The following is an 18,177-nucleotide window of genomic DNA, read 5'->3' on the forward strand; positions in this document are numbered from 1 at the left end:
GTGCATTACGATGTTGATTCATTTAAACGGTTGTCACTCATAACTGCTGCAATTTCTTCTTTAATTATTTGTCAGTCACAAGTAATTTTTAGTGATTTTAGGAAATGCTCTGACGTCATCTGCATGTTAGGCAAATGAGTTTAAGCCTGCTGGCCTAGGTATCGCCTGCCTGTAAGTCCAACACGTGGGAAGAGAGGAGGAGAATCCAGAGTTCAAGACTAGCCTGGAATATATAGTAAGACCCTGTTCCAAAAAAAAGAAAAGAAAAGAGAAACAGCATAACCCTGACTCACGGAGGCTCCGGTTCAAGTCTGGCCCCTCCGAGTTCAAGCTCTCTCCCCCTGGAGAGAAGATCACGTCTGCCCCCACTCCGCTCCCCCCACATGGAGGGCTCTGCTGGTGTTGGCCTCTGCCACAGACTGCAGGACTAGGTACTGCGCCTGCCAGCCGGCTCGGAAGGGCCCTCCCCCTTCTCCCTCCCCCTTCTCCCTCCCCCCCCACCTGAGGACAAAGGCCCAGCGCACTCCCACTGCTCTGCAAGTCAGGCAAATGCTCCATGAGATGCAGTTTTAAAAAGTACAAACGGGCCAGGCACGGTGGCTCTAGCCTGTCATCCTAGCTACGCAGGAGGCCGAGATCTGAGGATCAAGGTTTAAAGCCAGCGCGGGCACTAAAGTTCATGAGACTCTTATCTCCAGTTAACCACCAGAAAAGTGGGGCTGTGGCTCCAGGGGTAGGGTGGTAGCCTTGAGCTGAAGAGCTCAGAGACAATGCCCAGGCCCAGAGTTCTAGCCCCACAACTGACCAAAAAAAAAAAAAAAGGGCAAATAGCCTTAAGCTCATATCCTTCTGCCTCCGCTTCCCAAGCACTGGGGACACTGGTGGGTGCCACTACTCTGGGCACACACTGAGGCTATTCCACAGCCATGGCCTCTTTAGTCTTTTCTTTCTCTTTTTAAAGGGCTGGGGACTGAGCCAGGGCCTTTACAGACTCAGAACTGCTGAGCCACAACCCAGGCCTCGTCCTCCGGCATCAGCTTTCCTGCCCAGGGGGCTTCACATGGGGTCCTCTGATTGTTGCCCTCCCCCTCCCCCTTCCCTGTCAGTCGTGGCGCTTGAACGCCGGGCCTGCGCGCTGTCCCTGAGCTTTGCACTGCAGGCTAGTGCTCCAGCCCTTGGAGCCAAGCTCCACTTCCCGTTTCCTGATAGCTGGAGATAAGAGGCTCATGGGTTTCCCTGCCCAGGCTGGCTTTGAAAGTCAGCCCTCAGATCTCAGCCTCCTGAGAAGCTGGGATGATATCGTGGGAGGCCCCAGCTCCCTTCTCTTCTCCATGCACGGGTATGACAGCCTTCTTGTTCTGTCTGTACAGTGGAGTGACTCCCTTCATAACTGACACAACTCCCATGATTTTGTGTTGTACAGTACAGCTTTTTGTAAGTATATATCATGAGGTCTAAGTATACTACTCCCGTACTTACGTGTCGATTTTATTGCCACACAGAGTGTTACATGTCTGCACTCCCAGTACTTGAAAGGCTGAGGTGAAAAAATCGAGATCTCTAGGCCGGTGGGGGCTACGTGGTGAGTGTGGAGTGAGCCTGGGCCACGCAGCAGATCCTGCCTCAGAAAAAAACACCGTCTGTTCTCTAGGAGCTGGGGCCGGACTCCAGGGTGGAGAAAAGACCCTGCTTTCCTCCCCAGCCTGGAAATAACTCACCACCACCATCATCGTCAAGGTTTAGCATCCACGCTTAGTAATCCTCACAAATAAACCACAGTTGGCTGTGAAAGCTGCATTTTTAACTTGCCACACTCCAGGCCTCTGGTGCTGTTTTAAAGGTTGCGTGTGAGCTGTGGCACTGCTGCCTCAGTTCATCCAACAGCATGCTCCTGCCCCCTCCCAGCCTCACAGGACGGGCCCCTTCTTTCCCTTTTTCCTTCCCAGCCTTCTGTCCACTCAGGGCAAACCCATCGTGGACGCCCTGGGGTCCCTCCAGGGGTGAGGCCTTGGTTATCTTTGCACACCCACCCACCCCAGAGTGGAATCACTGGTCACACAATTCTGAAAATGTTGAGGACTCCACACCATTCACCATCCACTTACTTTGTGTGTGCACATGTGTGTACGTGTGTGCTTACATACGTGTGTGTGTGTGTGTGTGTGTGTGTGTGTGACTGCGGTGTCACCAGGGTGAGGCCCATCTCCGGGGTATGACTCACCTGGCTTGCTGGCTCCCCAGTCTCCCACGTGTCACCAGACGCCTCCCCGGGGCCTGCAGTGTCAGAGGCCACCCACAGCTCCACCGAAGCCAGGTGGGGGGGGGCTTTAATTTTTTTTTTTTTTTTGAGACAGGGTCATACTGCGCAGTCTGGGCTAGCCTTGAATTTATAATCCTCCTGCGTCTGCCTCCTTGGGGCTGGGACCACAGATATGTACCAAAACACAGCTCTGTGTGTGTGTGTGTGTGTGTGTGTGTGTGTGTACACATACCAGTCCTAGGACTTAAACCCTGGACACTGTCACTGAGCTGGCTTTCCTGTCCAGGCTGGCATCAAACTGATCCTCCATCTCAGTCTCCTGAGTGGCTAGGACTTCAGGCCTGAGCCACTGGCACCTGGCTGAGTGAGCTTCTTGGCCCTCCCCAGCTGCACCTGGCCCAGGCCCGCTGGCTCCCCCTGGGTGCCGCTCTGAGGAGGCAGAGGCGGCCTGCACCCCAGTGGAAGTCTTCAGGTGGGGAGGCCTGCGCCCCGTGTCTGCTCCACCAGGCCTCGGGCGGCTGACTGCTCTCCCAGCGCGGAGTGGACAAGGCCCGGAGGAAGCACCGCTCATCCTGGACCTGTATGCTGTAGCCACCCCCGGGCCCACGCTCACCGTCACCACCACCAACCACTCCTCAGTCCCCACTGCTTCCTGTCAGCCTGAGGCCTGGGGTCCAGACAGAAGTGGGGGCTCTCTCTGAGTCCAGGGCTCGAGGCTACCCAGGCTTGTGGGCAGCAGCGCCTACCCCGGAGCTGGAGCCACAGCAGCAGGTGTGCTGAGGACAGCTGGGGTCCTAGCTCACCCAGTCCCCACTTCCGCCCCCCACCTCCTCTCTTCACTCACCCTCACCCCCCACTCCCAGCCCCTCCCCACCCGCCTCACCACAGCCCCTCCTCCCCTCTCCCCCTCCCCAGCGCCACCTCCCCGGCCCCGACGGCCTGCTGGGCTGCAGCCCGAGCCAGCTGGGGTTTCCGGACATTGTCCACAGCAGGTCTTGTCTCAGGAAGCTCCGCCAGGCCTGGCGGTGGAGGAGGGGACCAGGACATCCTGGCTGAGTCCAAAGAGTGCCCCGGGGACACGTGGGAAGGACAGAGGACGCCGGGCACTGTGGAGGGCCCGGGAGGCCAAGCAGGCAGCAGAGGAGGCAGGGGCCCAGGCCCCGGGCTCCTGGCTGGCCCGGCTACTCACTCCTAGACGTGGGAGAGGCAGTGGACACAGGGCCCGACCTGCCATGCTCAGTGGCCTGGAGTGAACCTGGCTTCACTGGGTGCTGTTTTGGGCTCCAACAAGCACTTGGTCTCTCTGGACTCTGGTTGCCTCCTGGCACAAAGTGGCCAAGTTGGATCCACCTGCTGGGTCCTGTGAGGACCGTTTGTGGGTGCCCTGTGTCCCTGTAGACCTAGCGAGGAGAAAGAAGCCCAGGGAGAGCGGGCTGGAGGAGGCCTCCAGGAGTTCCCCAAACACAGCCCAGCCCCAAGACCACGCTGCTGCCCTCCAGGCTGGGACCAGAGCCCGGCCTACCTGGTGTGGCCCCTCTGCCCCAGGGCAGAGCAGAGCCGAGCCAGGGCAGGGAAGCAAGGCCAGTCAGGGGCCGTGGCCATCCCCCCAGGCACTGAAGCAGACGTGGGGACATCAGTGTGGCCCTGAGAATACTCAGGGCTCCCGGGGCTCAAGCTCAGCTCCCCCTGCCATCTGCTCCCCTGCTCACCCGGCGTATGCTGGCATGCCAGGGCTGTCACCCTGCACCGGGCCTGCCCTGGGCTGGAGCCCCAGGCCGGCTTCTCCCTTTGTGCCTCAACTGCAGCCCAGTGCAGGACTTGCCACAGCTGGATATCCTGTGCCATGGGCCTTCTGGGCCCAGCACCCATTAGAGCCAAGCCACTGCCTAGGGCGGCTGGGGCAGCACAGAGAACACAGCCCAGCAGTTCCCATGGGACGGAATCCGGCCAGCCACGTGACCCTATGTCTCCACTGTACCCCCGAGGAAAAGCACAGCCCCCCAAATGGCACACCTAGGGGTCCCAGCCAGCGTCTTCACACAAAGGCCAGGCGCTGGTGGCTCACACCTGTAACCCCAACCGCTCCAGAGGCTGAGATCTGAGGATCACAGTTCCAAACCAGCCCGTGAGACTCTTGTGTCCAAGTAACCACCAAAAAGCCAAAAGTGGAGCTATGGCTTTGGTGGCAGAGCCTTGAGCACAAAAACTCAGAGACAGCACTCAGGCTCTGAGTTTAAGCCCCAGAACTGGCACACAAGGGGAAAAAAACAAAAAACACCAACAGCCTACATGCCCAAGGACAGGACAAAGACCACGCAATGGAGCAATCAATCATGACAAAGAAGAAACTTGGGCCGGGAGTGTTCCCTAGTGGTTAAAGTGCTTGCCTAGCATGCATGAAGGCCCGGGTTCGATTCCTTGGTACCACATACATAGAAAAAGCCAGAAGAGGAGCTGGGACTCAAGTGGTAGAGCCCAAGGACAGCACTCAGGACCTGAGTTCAAGCTCTGGCCTTGTCAATAAACAAACAAATAAACTGGTTGATGCTGCAACTTGGGGGAGCCTCAAAAACACCAAGCACTGAGGGAAATCAGACCCCAAAGATCTGGCCCTGTCTGACTGAGTGCATCGCCCTCCAGACGGCCCTAAGCCACAGCCACCACCCCTCCCAGCTCCTGCTTCCAGCTGCCCAGTGCAGCAAACTCAGTTCTAGCACTGGAGGGGCCTCAGGGCTTGGTGGCTTTCTAGGTATTTCTAGCCCCTGCCACTCCAGCCAGGGCAGGGCCGGCTCGCAGGGACGGAGCTGCCCACAGCCGCATGGATGGAGCCTGGAGTGTGGAATGGAGGGGCTCATGTGACACAACTGGCAAACTTCAGTGCTCATGAGCTGTCCCTGAGCCCCCAGGCCAGCCTCCTCCCTAGCTGGGCGTTGGTTTACCCAGAAGGAAAAGGAGGGTGCTGTTCACTGTTCCCCAAGACTCCTGGGGGTTCTGACTCCCCTAGGTCTGAGATCACGCGCCTTCCCAGGCACCAACAGAGGCTCTGAGCTTCTCTTCAGGAAAAGAACTCACAGCAGCCAGTGTGGTGGCTCACGCCCGTCATCCTAGCCACCCAGAAGGCTGAGATCTGAGGATCATGGTTCAAAGCCAGCCTAGGCAAAAAAAATCCGTAAGACTCTTATCTCCAATGTCCCACCAGAAAACTGGAAGTGGGGCTGAGCAAAAAAGCTCAGAACAGTGCCCAGACCCTAAGTTCAAGCCACACAACCAGAGAGAAAAAAACCCTGGAACTAAATTTATGGCTTGGCCCCTCGGGCGTGAGTGGGAGAGGTCGAGCTTCCTGTAGCCCCAGGACCTGACGCAGTTCCCTTCCTGCCCCCCAGGGTCCCCATTGTTCTCCAGAGCTCGGTCCTCATCTCTGCACACATGCACTTCCTGTTTCCTGGCCTGGAGGAAACAGAGATTTCTGGTCTCGCCAGGCAGATGCCTGTGTTTCCTTTCTCTTTAAGTTACTTTTTTTTTTTTTGATATTAAAAAAAAAAATCCTAAGGAGCATGGAGCTGAGCAGTATGGAACCAGAAGGCCGAGGAAGCTTGGGGGCTGCCTGCAAGGGCTGTGAACCCAGGGCCCCTTTTCTAGAACTGAATCCAAGCCCGGTTGCCTTCCCCTGCCCTTGGGAAAGGCCCAGACACAAAGTATCCACATCATGACATGCCAACCTACCTAACATGCGGGGAAACTGAGATTCCACTTCTCCAAGAGCCCCTGCCTTCCCCGAGCAGTGGACCAAGGGGCAGTGGCCAGGGGGAGGGTGTCTTGCCTGGGCCCTGCAGAGCCCGGGTAGCTGCAGCTCTGGCTCCACTCCAGACCCCTTCAGGGGAGGGGGTGATGCACCCAGCCCCCATCCCGGCAAACAGACAGAAGACCTGAGCTGTTTCTTGGGCGATTTCTTCCTCCAAAGTCTCCTTCTCTGTCCCAGGCAGGGTGGGGGACATCAGGAGGACAGGAGGGGATGAGGGTGGCCAGTGGGGGCTGGGCTGCCCCAGCACCCACCTCTGCTGCCCAACCCAGCGCCCAGAGGACTCGGGGCCTTCCCTTTCCGCAGGAGACCAAGTGTTTTTTCCCCTTGCTAACGGCCGGCTGTCTGTCTGCAGGGCTTGTTGCTTTGCAGAGGAATGAGGCTTCCGTCCAGGGTGCCAGGCAAGGGAGGCACATGCCCTGGGGTCCAGACAGATGCTTTCCTGGCTCTCATGGGACACTCAGCGGGGCGGGTGGTGCCTCCATGGTCCCAGCAGCCTGGACAGAGGCCGGGCATTGGATGGAGCACTGGCAGGAGTGCTTGAAACGGGGCCCAGCCAGCTCTGTGCACACAGGAGCCACCAGTGTGCCTCGTAACCAGGCAGGTGGGGCCCCCAAAGCTTACATCTGGTTGTGAGAGCTCTCTCTCAACCCAGACGCCAAAAAATGCAAGAGAGCAACATAAGCTGGGCCTTCACCATGCAGGGTGGTCCCTGGCCAGCAGGCAGGGCAGCTTCCCGCCTCTCCTGGGACCAGTGACTCTGGGGACATTCTGAGCATCCATACCCCAGGAGAAAGCATGTTTACACAGTTGTGAGACAGGAGAGCTGGCCGGGAGAGCCCGGGCCCCAGAAGCTCATGCATAAACTGTTGACTGTTCCCCAGTGGGCGATGGTGTGGCTTGGAGAGTGGAGGAATGGCCGCAGAGTGACGTCACCACATGTCCCCATGCATGTCACCTTACCAGACACAGTGGCACAAGAGGGCAGTGGGGAGGGCCCTGGGGCACTCCGAAGGGGCCCTGTCTCCCGGGGATGCTGGGGATAGGAGGAGCATTCTCTTTGCTGGTGCTTGCAGGCTCTCTGCTCTGCACCCACCGTGTCCTGTCCAGGGGGTGTGTGCTGAGGAATCAGGGGGCAATAGGGACTCGTGGAGAGGGCACGCCACAACCTTTACCAAGCTCTGTGGGACTTGGCGTAGCAGCAGGGCAGGCGGTGGCTGGGGACATGTCCAGGGTCTACGTGAGGAGGCCTAGATGGCTCTCTGGCCTGCAGCCTGAGCATCAAGTAGGTAGCAGGACAAGGGTGGACCTGGGGCACCATGGCCCCCGCAGGGCAGGCCAGAGAGAGCCAGGAGAAGGGGCAATGTCTCCCGGCATTCTCCGCCTCCACTTCCCACTGCAGAATCCTCAACGCCAAGCTCAGCATGTGAGGGGCTGCCGGCCTGGGGGCCCCCGGAACAGATGGCAAATGTCTGCAGTGGGGGAGGGGAAGCTAGAGACTCAGGCCACCCAGGGCCCCATCTCTCCTGGTCTAGTCCCCACGGCCCCTCCAGGGCAGGCCCGACTCTGCCCCCTACCCGCTCTCCTTTCCATTTTCGGCGGGGGCCAGCTGCTGCGCCAAGCATATCCTCATGAAAGCTGGACATTTGGCACAAAGCTGAGCCATGCCGTGGCTGACAGCTGTCCCGTCCCGGGACTGGCTGCCACCATGGGGACAAACAGGAAACTCCATCTCTCCACGGCGCTGTGCTGTGTGCTCTTTCCTCCTGCAGCACCTGAGATGCCCCGCCCGGCCCGGGCCGGGGGCTCGGCTGGCCCTCTGGGGCCGCGGAGGCCAGGCACGGGCGCTGCGGGGTCTGGGGCGTCTCCACAGCTCAGCTGGGATGGTGGGAAGGTAAGGCAGCCACATCCTCTCGCTCTCCAACCACAGAGCACCAATGCCTGGGCTGGGGGCAGATGGGGAAACCGAGGCGGCCTGGGGACCAGAATTCCAGCTTCCTGACTGCAGCGGGCCCTGCCTTGGCACCACTGAGGTAGCAGCCCCGCTCCTCGTGGATACTCTGGCCCTGGGTGAGGCCCTCGGCTCCAGCCCCTAGAGGACCCCAGGAGGACAGGTGTCCTGCAGCAGTGACCACTCCAGGGGCAGGAGCACAGAGGGTAGGAGAGGATCGGCGAGCCATAGGCCCGGACTCCAGACCAAGCTCCACCTCCTAGAACCTTCTAGGGCCTGAGGAGCCACCAGCCAGCACCCACTCTTTCCTCTGTCTACCCAGCCCGTCCTGCGGGGAGCAGATGTCACAATCAGACCCGAGGGCCCCTGCACGGCTCCTGGGGCTGGAGGAGCCTGGGATGGGGGCATGCAGGGCAGGCTAGCCCTCTGGGGGCACGAGCTGAGGCATCCCTGGCTCTGGATCCGCAGTAGCTGGGGGATGTGGAGCTGGGGCCAGGACACTTGGGCAGCAGATATCTGCTAAGATATGTCCACGTTGTCTGGCAGGCAGATCTGGGGACCCAGGACAAGAGCCCCCCTTGCCTCAGCCACCCCTGGCCTGGCCAGGTCTGATGGTTGCACTGCTGAGGCCAGGAACAAAGAACCGGGATTCCCTAAGAAGAAAACTGGCCCAGCTCATCGCTGCCCTCCCTTGCTGTTCCCCTGAGCCTCAGTGTCCCCTTCCGTACACAAAGGAGCCAAGATCTAGCCAGCCCCATTGTTGGTTTTTCAACAAAGTAGGGGCAGGTCCCTGAGTGTGGGGGCTGAGGCACAGCCCTGGGTGTCCTGCATTTCCTGGGTGGGTTCAGGAGATGCTGCAGTGGGAGAGCCAAGCTGACAGAACAAAGCCATGGCGGCTGGGCTGTGTTTGTTGAGATTCCTGCTATCCTGGGAGAGCAAGCTCAGGTCCCAGGCGGGAGTGAGGCGGGAGTGAGGCGGGAGGCCTGGGGCTTGCCCTGTGCCCATCAGCCCCCCTCTTGGAGCAGGGGTACCCTCCTGAAAGAGACCCCAAGGCCCCTGCCCAGTGGACCACTAATGCCTGAGTGCCGGGAGTGCCTTCCACACAGTCTAGGCTGGCACCTTTTCTAAGCTCTCGGTGTTCTGTGAGGGGGCTCGGGCTGGGGGGACCAGCCAGGCACAGCTGGGCACAGCCCTCCTCCTGTCCCCCCACCACTGGGACAAGCAGGGGTGCGGCTCCCCTCTGGCTGTCGATGCTGCTGCAGGCATCTGCCAACCTGCTCCTCTTCCCTTTGGAAGGGCTAGAGAGCCGTGGGCAGCCTTGGGGCTCAGCAAACAGGTGGGGCCACAGCAATGAGGGGTTCAAGACGCTGGGCGGGAGCTGAACTGAAGCAGGGCTGGTGCCCCAAGGTCAGCCAGGGTTGGCAAGCCAGTGGCTCTCCTCTGGGGGCCTTCTGCCCACTACGGTCTAGGTGTGTCCTGGCCACTGCTCTGGTACTGTGACCCTCAGCTGTCCCGCTTTCTCCTTGTCTTCACGTCAGGCCTGGGGTCCCCTCACTATGGTTATTATGACGGAGGGGGCTAGAGTGAGCCTGGGGAATCTAGGAATGTCACCCGAGGCCACTCCAGGGCTCCTGTATCCCTGTCTCTCCCCCTCAGCCTGCTGGAGGCCAAGGGAGGGGACATACCAGGTGCCACCAGCCCAGAAGTGGGGCTGGGGTTTCTGGCCCCTGCCTGCCCATCTCTAGAGGAAGGGGCTCGCGCCCTTCAAGCAGCTCTGAGAGCGAGAGAAACAGAGGCAGAGGCAGAGGCGAAAACAAAGAGGGAGACAGCGGCAGAGGTGGAGATGAGGGGCAGCTGGTACTCGTGGAGGTGACCTGATTCTCCGCTGTGCTCCACCCCTGCTCCTCACCATCCCCCTCACAGCCACTCATGAGCCTGGGGAGCCTGGAACAGGCTGTTCTCAGACGCCCGTCCTGCTGGGCTGTCCTGGTCAAGACGCCCGTCCTGAGGGCTGTCCTGGTCAAGGCGCTAGGCAGACTGCTCTCTCCCTTGGGTGGCCTCCTCCTGACTTCACACCCATCTGGGGACCCTCCGCGGGCAGGCGGGCAGTCCCGGCTCCCTGGGCCTTGATGCAGAAGGAGCCTGTCCCTCTTCTGTGGCCTGAGTGGCTGCTGTGGTGGCCCCCAGTGTCCGGCAGACCTCGGCTCCACCTTGAGCCTTCCACGGTCACCCGGAGCCCCCAGCCAGGCACAGCTGAGCCCAAGCACCAGCATCAGGCCGACTGGGGGCTGGGCTCCAAGTCTCTGGGGACAGCCCCCCCCCCCCCAGCCTCCTGTTTGCGCCGACAGATCCCCATTATCAGGGAGAACACACACAGGAAGTCCGGCGGGAAGGGCCATCCCAGCCCTGATTTGCCCTGGACCCGGCATAAAAAGCCGCCCTTCCCCGCCCTGGAGGCGCCTCGGCCCCAGCCAGGACCCCACAGCCAGGATGGAGACTGCAGCTTTGGGACCGGAGGACCCGAGGGCCGCGGGACAGGACAGGCGGCAGGAGGGGGCCCAGGGCAGCGCATTGGCTGGATGGCCCTTCGAGGGGCCAAGGGCCTGCCTGGCTCAAGGAGGCAGCGGTGGTGGCTATGATCTGGGTGACATCAGGTATGCAGAGGCCCAGCAGGGACAGGGAGGGGTCCAGTGGCTCCAGGGGCTCTGGGGAGAGGGAGGAGTGGCTGGGCTCCAGCCTGCCTGGCTCGGGATGCCGTCCTTCTGGACCTGCTTGTCCATCCCTGTGAAACAGGAGGCCCGAAGGCCCCCTGGCCACCAGCACGGACCCCATCTCTCCCCACTGGGTGCAGCCTGGCACTCAGCCACACCCCTGCCCTGCACCCCTGGGGTCACAGAACTCAGCCCAGCTGGGTTTGGTGCCCCCTTTATTCTCTGCTTAAGATCCCAGTCTTCTCCTTAGAGTCCCCCAGAAAAGGACGAGTGCACCCAGGAAGGAGGACCCCAAAAGCTGTGCATATAGGGGCACTGCAAAAGACTGGGGTCTCACCTTCTGGGGGGTGGCTTTGGGGGCCAGGGTTTAGGGACAACTTGCTGGAAGGCAAGTCTCATGGGTGGCCCCTGACCTAAGGGCAGCTGACTATTCTCCTCCCCAGACCCATTGCCTGGTCCCAAAGGCTCCAGTCCCCCCTGCCCCCGAACTGGGCCTCCCAGGTCCCTTCCCCAGCCACGCCAAGAGGCCTGAGCTGCACCCCCGTGCTGAGAAGCAGGTGAGAGCTCAGCCCCGTAGGGCACAGTGGCCACCAGAGCCACCTCCTGACCAGACTCCTGCCCCCATGGCCCTTGCCCTGATGAGCCTGGCAAAGGGAAGCGCTGGCGGAAGGAGGGCGGCAGTGTGAGGAATAAAGAGCAGCAGGGCAGAGCTGTCCCGCCACAACCCCTGGGCTCCGGGCTTAGCTCTGCTGGACTGGGAGAGAGCTTCCTGGCTTGGGACAGAGTCTAGAGGCCCAGCCGCCTCCCTGCACTCTCCCAGATCCAAAGGCCTCACTGCAGCTCCCTGGCTCCCCCCCTCCCCATAGGCAAGAAACTTCTGGGACCCTTTTGGTCCAGGGCAGTGGCTGCCTGAATGCCAAAGGCAAGTCCTCCATCTGGGGCGCCTCTCCAGGCTTGTCACCCCCACTTCTTTCAGCTCTTAGGGGCCACAGTGAGTCCAAGTGAGAATACCAAGATGCTGGGCCTTCTGGCAAATCCAGAGGCCTGTGTGTGGAGCCCCAGGCTGCAGAGGGGGAGCCCAGGGCTGGAGGCAAGAGCCCCACTTTACAGGTAGAGACCCTGGCCTGTCCGGGGAGGGGGGAACACTGGCTCTAATTCCTATCCTCTCTGACCTGTAGCCCCCAGCACACCAGCAGGACATGGAGGGCCTCACAGAAGAGCAGCTGCCACCAGTGCTCAGGGGGTGACAACGACCCTCTGACAGGTGAGTCCCCAGCAGGCCGGATGAGGGGCATCTCTTACATGGACACACACATGTGTTACCCACATGTAAGGGCCTGGCTAAGGAAGGCAGTGACAGTCACAGCCCAGAAACGCCACGGGGCTAATTCAGAAATGGAGGCTTGGAGAGGACCTCAGATGGTAGCGTGTGTGTGTGTGTGCGCGCGCATGTGTGCGTGAGTGCGTGTACATGTGCATGTGTGTGCGTGTGTGCGCGCATGTGTGCGTGAGTGCATGTGCATGTGCGTGTGTGTGTGTGCGCGCATGTGTGTGCATGCATGTGTGCGTGTGTGAATTCACAGGGAGGAGCACTCAGGCGTGGTTCTGACGGTCCTGAGCAAGACCTTATCCCTAAGTGATGCCAGGCCAGGCCCTGGCAGCCCCCCACGCTGCGCGCCGGAGGGGTCTGGCGCACACCTGAGTTCCTAAGTGCCATCCTGTCGTCTGCTCTGTCCTCCTGGACCCTCCGGGTCCCGGGGCTGCGGGCCCTTCCCGGCATCCAGGGACCTGGCGCGCGGGGGGTCTGGAGCCTGGGGGCGGGCCGCGGCCCGGGGAGCCCGGGAGCTGCGGACGGCGGAGGCCTCAGTCTCCCGGCCGGCGCAATGGGGGCAGGGCGGGGTCGCAGCCCGGGGCGGGGCCCGCGCCCTCGGGGGGCGGGGCGGGGCGGGGCCCCCGCGGCGCGGCGGCGGCGGCGGCGGCGGCGGCGGCGGCGGCGCGTGCGCGCCCCGGACCCCGCGGTGAGTGCGGAGGGAGCCGGGCCGGGGCCGGGGCGCGTGGGGCGCCGGGGCGCGGGGGGCGCGGGCCGGCCGGGCGGGGCCGGGGAGGCCCGGACGGCTGGGCGCGGAGCTGGGGTCGGCCACCCGGGCGACGCCGAGCGATCCCGGGGACCCGAGAGGTGAGCGCACGGGGGCCGCGGCTGGGCCGCTCGGGGCCCGGGGACCCCAGGCCCGGCCCGGCCGCCGCCGCCGCCGCCGCCGGGAGAATGGGCCCAGCAGCCCGGGGAGCCGGCGCCCCCTGCCGGCGGCCCGGCCCCCACCCGACCCGCGACCCCCGGGCTGACGCCGGGCCTGGGGCCCTCGCACTCCGCAGCCGGCCCGGCCCGGGCGTCCCCGGCCCGTCCTCGGTCCGGCGGCCCGGCCCCCGCTCCCCGGAGCCTGGGGCGCGGGCGTGGAGAGGACCCCGGCCGGCCCTGCGGTCCTCGTGCCCCCCCCTCCTCCGGGGGCGGCCAGGCCCCGCCCTCCGCGACACCCCCGCCCCCGGGGCTGCGGGACGGCGGTGGGGAGGGGAGGTGACACCAGGCCCGGTGACACTGGTGGGGACGTGATGGCGCCTCCGCCTGGAGGCCGCGCCGCGGCCCCCGCTGCCCCGGGGTCCCCGCTGCCCGGCGTCCCCGCTGCCCCTGCGCCTCCGCTGCCCGGCGTCCCCGCTGCCCCTGCGCCTCCGCTGCCCGGAGTCCCCGCTGCCCCTGCGCCTCCGCTGCCCGGCGTCCCCGCTGCCCCTGCGCCTCCGCTGCCCGGCGTCCCCGCTGCCCGGCGCCTCCGCTGCCCCGGGGTCCCCGCTGCCCGGCGCCCCCGCTGCCCCGGCGTCCCTGCAACCCCCGTCCCCCGCTGCCCCCGCTGTGCGGCGCCCCCGCTGCCCCGGCGCCGAGGCCCCGCGGGGCTCCGAGAGCCTGCGCCGCTCCGCCTTTGGCCCGAGGCAGAGCATGACTCTCAGAACCGAGCCTCCCTGTTTGAAGCACCGTTCCGTCCAGGCCGGGGCTGGCGGTGGGCAGGGGCACCGCGGAGCTCTCCTCCCCAGCGGGAGGCGGGCAGCCCCCCATGGGTGCCGCACCCCAGAGCCACCTTCCCGAGCCAGCTCACAGCCCTGCCCAGACACTTCTGTGCTGCTCCCGCCCCGAGCAGTCCCAACACCCGCTCCGCCCCCTGCTCTCCTCCCTCCTCCCTGCCTCAATACAGGGGTGCAGGAAGGACCCCCTGCTGCTTCTTTCTAGGTTCCCCCCTCTCAAGGCATAGATGCAGGGACCTAGTGTGGCCCTAACACCTAGTCAAGTGGCCAGGGGTCTGTGGGAGACCTGCACAGGCTGCTGCCCTTTCTCCGTGTCACTGTGCCAGGCCATCCCAGCCAGAGGAGGCTCTCAGTGACCCTAGTACGGTATCTCTGGGGAAACCAAGTCTGGAGAAGGAGGTTCCACTCCTGTGACCCACCGGAGGAACAGGGCTGCCCCACTACCCACACGGGGGGCAGACCCACTGAGACTGCTGGCACTCCCAGCCAGACCCGCTCTGGGAGCCACCCTGCAGGGCTCTGCTCACTGACGATGACAGCCAGGGGACCCGATGCCCCGGGCCTGAGTTCTGCATTGGGCAGATGTGGAATCCAGGCCAGAGGGCTGTGATGACGCAGCAAGGGTCCCCACTCTGCCATTACCACCACAGGTGCTGCAGGTGGCGGGCAGACTGGCCCTGTCCTCTCTGTTCCGCCCCAGTCCAGGGGCCACCCAGCTGGGGAGGTGGCCCTGCCACTTGGGGCCTTGGCTGGCAGCTGGGAGCCTTCCTGGCCTTACAGGGTTGTGTTTCTGGCCCCAGGCCCCTTGGTGGAGACAGCGCTACCTGGAGACTGAGGCCATGCAGGGGTCCCAGGAGCTGCCTCTGCTGTGGTTTCTAGTCCTGGCAGTGGGAGGCACTGAGCACGTCTACCGGCCTAGGTGAGCGAGCGCCTGGGTCTCGGGTGCGGGGATGGGGCCACAGGCCCTTGGCTCTTCCCAAGGCAGCCCACGGCATCTGCTGTGGCTCTGGCCAGGAAGCTCGCCCTCCAGGCCCCTGGCAGCCCTTCCCACTCCTGGGTCCTGACTCTGAGCCACGTACCCTGTGTAGCCGTAGGGTGTGTGCTGTGGAGGCCCGGGGTCCTGCTTCCGAGTCCTTTGTGCAGCGTGTGTACCAGCCCTTCCTCACCACCTGTGCGGGGCACCGGGCCTGCAGCACCTACAGGTGAGTGCCCACCGCAGGTCGGCGCCCACGACAGGCTGCGAGCATCCCCGCCTGAGGTCTCGGAGACCCTGCACCCTCTGCAGACCAAGTCTCAGTGCTCTGTGATCGCCACTGATGCCAGCCTTGGGACAGCACCTCGAGGGCTCCCTCGTGTCCCAGGCCGCCCAGCCCCTCCACCCTGGGATGCCCAACTCTTTCTCCTGGGCATTTCCGGCTTGTTTTTAATCAGGGGAGGGTGCTGGCCTGGCGCTGTGGCTCCAGCCAGCACCCCTCCCATCCTGCCGATGGATCTGCCAGAGGAGCCCCCACATATCCCACTAGGGGCTTCTCCCTCTTCCTAGCCTAGAAACATCTGGGCAAGATTCACAAGCTCCCCTCCAGATTCCAGAGGCTCTTGAACTCCCTAAGTGAAAGGAGCTTTAACAGTGGGGGCTGGAGTCCAGGGGGAAGGATGGCTGGGCTGCAGCTGACTGCAATGGTTACTGCAGGACAGCGCGACTGCCTCTGCCTGGTGGACTGGCCCTCCACCCTGCAGGGTCCACTCAATGCCACAGCCCCTGCATGATTGTGGCCCCACACCAATGCCCCAGAGGGTCTTTGGGAGCTCCCAGGAGTGACCTAGTCAGCTGCCCGAGGTTGACAGCATGTCTACACAGGCCCAGCCTGGGCCACCCTTCCTGGGGTCCTTGTGAGCCACCCTCTCTCCCTACAGAACCATCTACAGGACGGCCTCCCGCCCTGCCCCTAGGCTGGCTCCCACGGGGCCCGGCTACGCATGCTGTCCAGGCTGGAAGAGGACCAGTGGGCTTCCCGGGGCGTGTGAAGCTGGTGAGGGTAGTGGGCCCCACTCCCTGGGGGCTGCCACTGGGCTCTGGGGGCCCTCAAGTCAGTGACGGGCTTTTTCCACCCACAGCCGTGTGCCAGCCACCGTGTGAGAACGGAGGGCGCTGTGTCCAGCCGGGCCGCTGCCACTGCCCTGCAGGATGGGAGGGAGACACCTGCCAGATAGGTAAGGCCGACACCACCCTCCTGCACTCCCTGGACGAGCGTTGACCAGCGGGGCTCAGTGCCTTGTGCACTACCTGCCTGCCTCGCCATTCCTGCAGACGTGGACGAATGCAGCACCGGAGGGGCCGGCTGTCCCCAGCGCTGTGTCAACACCGCGGGCAGTTACTGGTGCCAATGCTGGGAGGGGCATAGCCTATCTGAAGATGGGACACGCTGCCTCCCCAGGGGAGGGGCCTCCAGGTTGGCCTCGAGCCCAACAGGTAAGCTCACCTCCCACCCCTGCTGCCACCACTGGCCTGGAGCAGCGGGTGGGCATGGGTGAACTGCTGTGGGGGCGTGAGATGGCAGCAGCTGGCCCCCGTCAGCCAGCGGCACCACGGGAGAGCCCTGGCATTCTGAGTAGAAGGTGGTGGCAGGTGCCGCTTCCCCCACCGTGAGGTTTCTAGAAGGTACTGGCAGGTTCTCGGGAGGCCTCGTCTCAGCCAGACAAGTGCAAGAAGCTCCCTGCCCCAGAGCCCAGCCGCGGGCCCGCCCCGCCCCTCGCTGGTGACGGGACATTATTACTTTTGGTACGCGCTGTGACACTTCAAACTCGTACCGTGAGTAATAATGCGCTGTCGGCAGCCCAGCGCCAGGAGTCGCCCGACCCCAGTGAGGACACATTGGTGGCCACAGGACTGAGGACCAGGCAGGCAGGCAGGCTGGTCCACCTGGAGCTGTGCACTCTGGGGCGATGAGGTGGGGACAGGCCTGGGTGGACAGCTGGGTCAGAGGCCTTTCAGGGGACAACAGGCCAGCCTCAGTGTTGGGCAAGGCGGCCTCCATCCCTGACCAGCCCCGTGCTCCTGACCTGGCCCTTGGATCTGCCCTCAGGAGTGGACAGTGTGGTGCGGGAGGAGGTACGGAGGCTGAAGTCACGGGTGGACGTGCTGGAGCAGGTAAGGCCTGGGCAGAGGCAGGTCTGGTGGGCCTTCACAAGCCTGGTCCAGGCGGGGCGAGGCCCCAGACCCTTGTCATTTCTGAGGACATGGCTCTGGCCCATCAGTAAACGCTTTGGACAGATGGGGCTCCTCAGAGGCTTTCAGGGGGACAACTCGGGGTCCTTTCTGGCTTGGGTTCTGTGCCAAGTGACATTGCTTGGGATTCCCAGGGCTGAGTAAGAGCCATGCTTGGCCACCCCACGTCCAGCAGGAAACCGCCTCGCCTGTCACCCTGAGCAGGCCCCAGGACCTGTCCTGGCTGTCATCTGTCCCCACTGGCCTCGGGCTCTCGTGTAGTAGCTCACCCTAGCGGTGAACAGAGCCCCGCCACCGGGCTGGGGAGGAGCTGGCCAGGGCACTCGACTTTCTGCCCCTTCCACCCCGCCTTGCAGAAGCTGCAGCTGGTGCTGGCCCCCCTGCACAGCCTGGCCTCCAGAGCCTCGGAGCACGGCTTCCAGGACCCTGGCAGCCTCCTGGCCCATTCCCTCCAGCAGCTGGACCGCGTGGACTCCCTGAGCGAGCAGGTCTCATTCCTGGAGGAGCAGCTAGGGACCTGTGAGTGCAAGCCATGTTCTGCCTTGGGCCCTCGGTGTTCTTGGGAGCTGGGCCCAGATGGGGCCTGGGGGCCAGGGTGGTGAAGCCAGCTGCCTCCCCTTGCACCCCTAGGCTCCTGCAAGAAGGACCTGTGAAGGTCTCCACCTGGCAGCCCAGGGGCGGAGGAGCCTGCCCTGCCCTGCCCTGAGGTCTCTACCTCCCCGCCCCTGGTGAAAGCAGCCCTTCCTCAGAGGCCCCCCGAGGAGCACAAGATGGGGGCCTGGGTGCACCCCACACGGATTCTCAGGGCCCTGTGAGCCCGAGGTGCGACACCAGGCAGGGCCTGTCCTGGCCGGGAAGCTGAGGCTGAGCTGCCATCCCACCGGGCTGAGCCCTTCCTCCCTCTGCCACGCGTGGCTGCGACACAGAGCCCTCGTGCTGCATCCCCAGAAGGGTCCTCTTGGAGGCTTCCTCTTGGAGACACGCTGGCGCCGCCCGCACACAGCTAGAGGTCAAAGGGCACCTTAGCCACCAGGCCTGCCAGCAGGGCGGAGCCACACCCCTCCCATTGAAAAGGGTTCTGTGGTGGCAAGGCGGGCTCCAGCGACAAGAATTTGGAATAAAGACCACCACACCGGACGCCTGGTGTGGGGTCTGTATCCACGT

General features: G+C 63.4%; 1 protein-coding gene across 4 annotated transcripts; it reads left to right on the top strand.

The window, feature by feature from the left end:
- The first annotated feature begins 10,439 nt into the window (after positions 1–10,439).
- On the top strand, positions 10,440–18,153 carry Egfl7 (EGF like domain multiple 7). Of its 4 annotated transcripts, XM_090330950.1 has the most exons (11): positions 10,443–10,664; positions 11,165–11,278; positions 11,900–11,985; positions 14,588–14,706; positions 14,876–14,989; positions 15,702–15,817; positions 15,903–15,998; positions 16,096–16,257; positions 16,871–16,935; positions 17,370–17,532; positions 17,644–18,153. In XM_090330950.1, the coding sequence occupies exons 4-11, from the start codon at positions 14,627–14,629 to the stop codon at positions 17,664–17,666; spliced, it is 819 nt and encodes a 272-aa protein (XP_090187076.1). In that variant the 5' UTR covers positions 10,443–10,664; positions 11,165–11,278; positions 11,900–11,985; positions 14,588–14,626; the 3' UTR covers positions 17,667–18,153. The 4 variants fall into 4 exon arrangements, with proteins under 4 accessions (XP_090187077.1, XP_090187076.1, XP_090187075.1 ...); XM_090330949.1 differs by lacking the exon at positions 11,165–11,278; XM_090330951.1 differs by lacking the exons at positions 11,165–11,278; positions 16,871–16,935 and having other exon boundaries at positions 10,440–10,664.
- Positions 18,154–18,177: the final 24 nt, after the last annotated feature.

This window comes from Megascapheus bottae, chromosome 3 (genome assembly GCF_031878675.1).
Source record: "Megascapheus bottae isolate mThoBot1 chromosome 3, mThoBot2.hap1, whole genome shotgun sequence".
Lineage (NCBI taxonomy): Eukaryota > Metazoa > Chordata > Mammalia > Rodentia > Geomyidae > Megascapheus > Megascapheus bottae.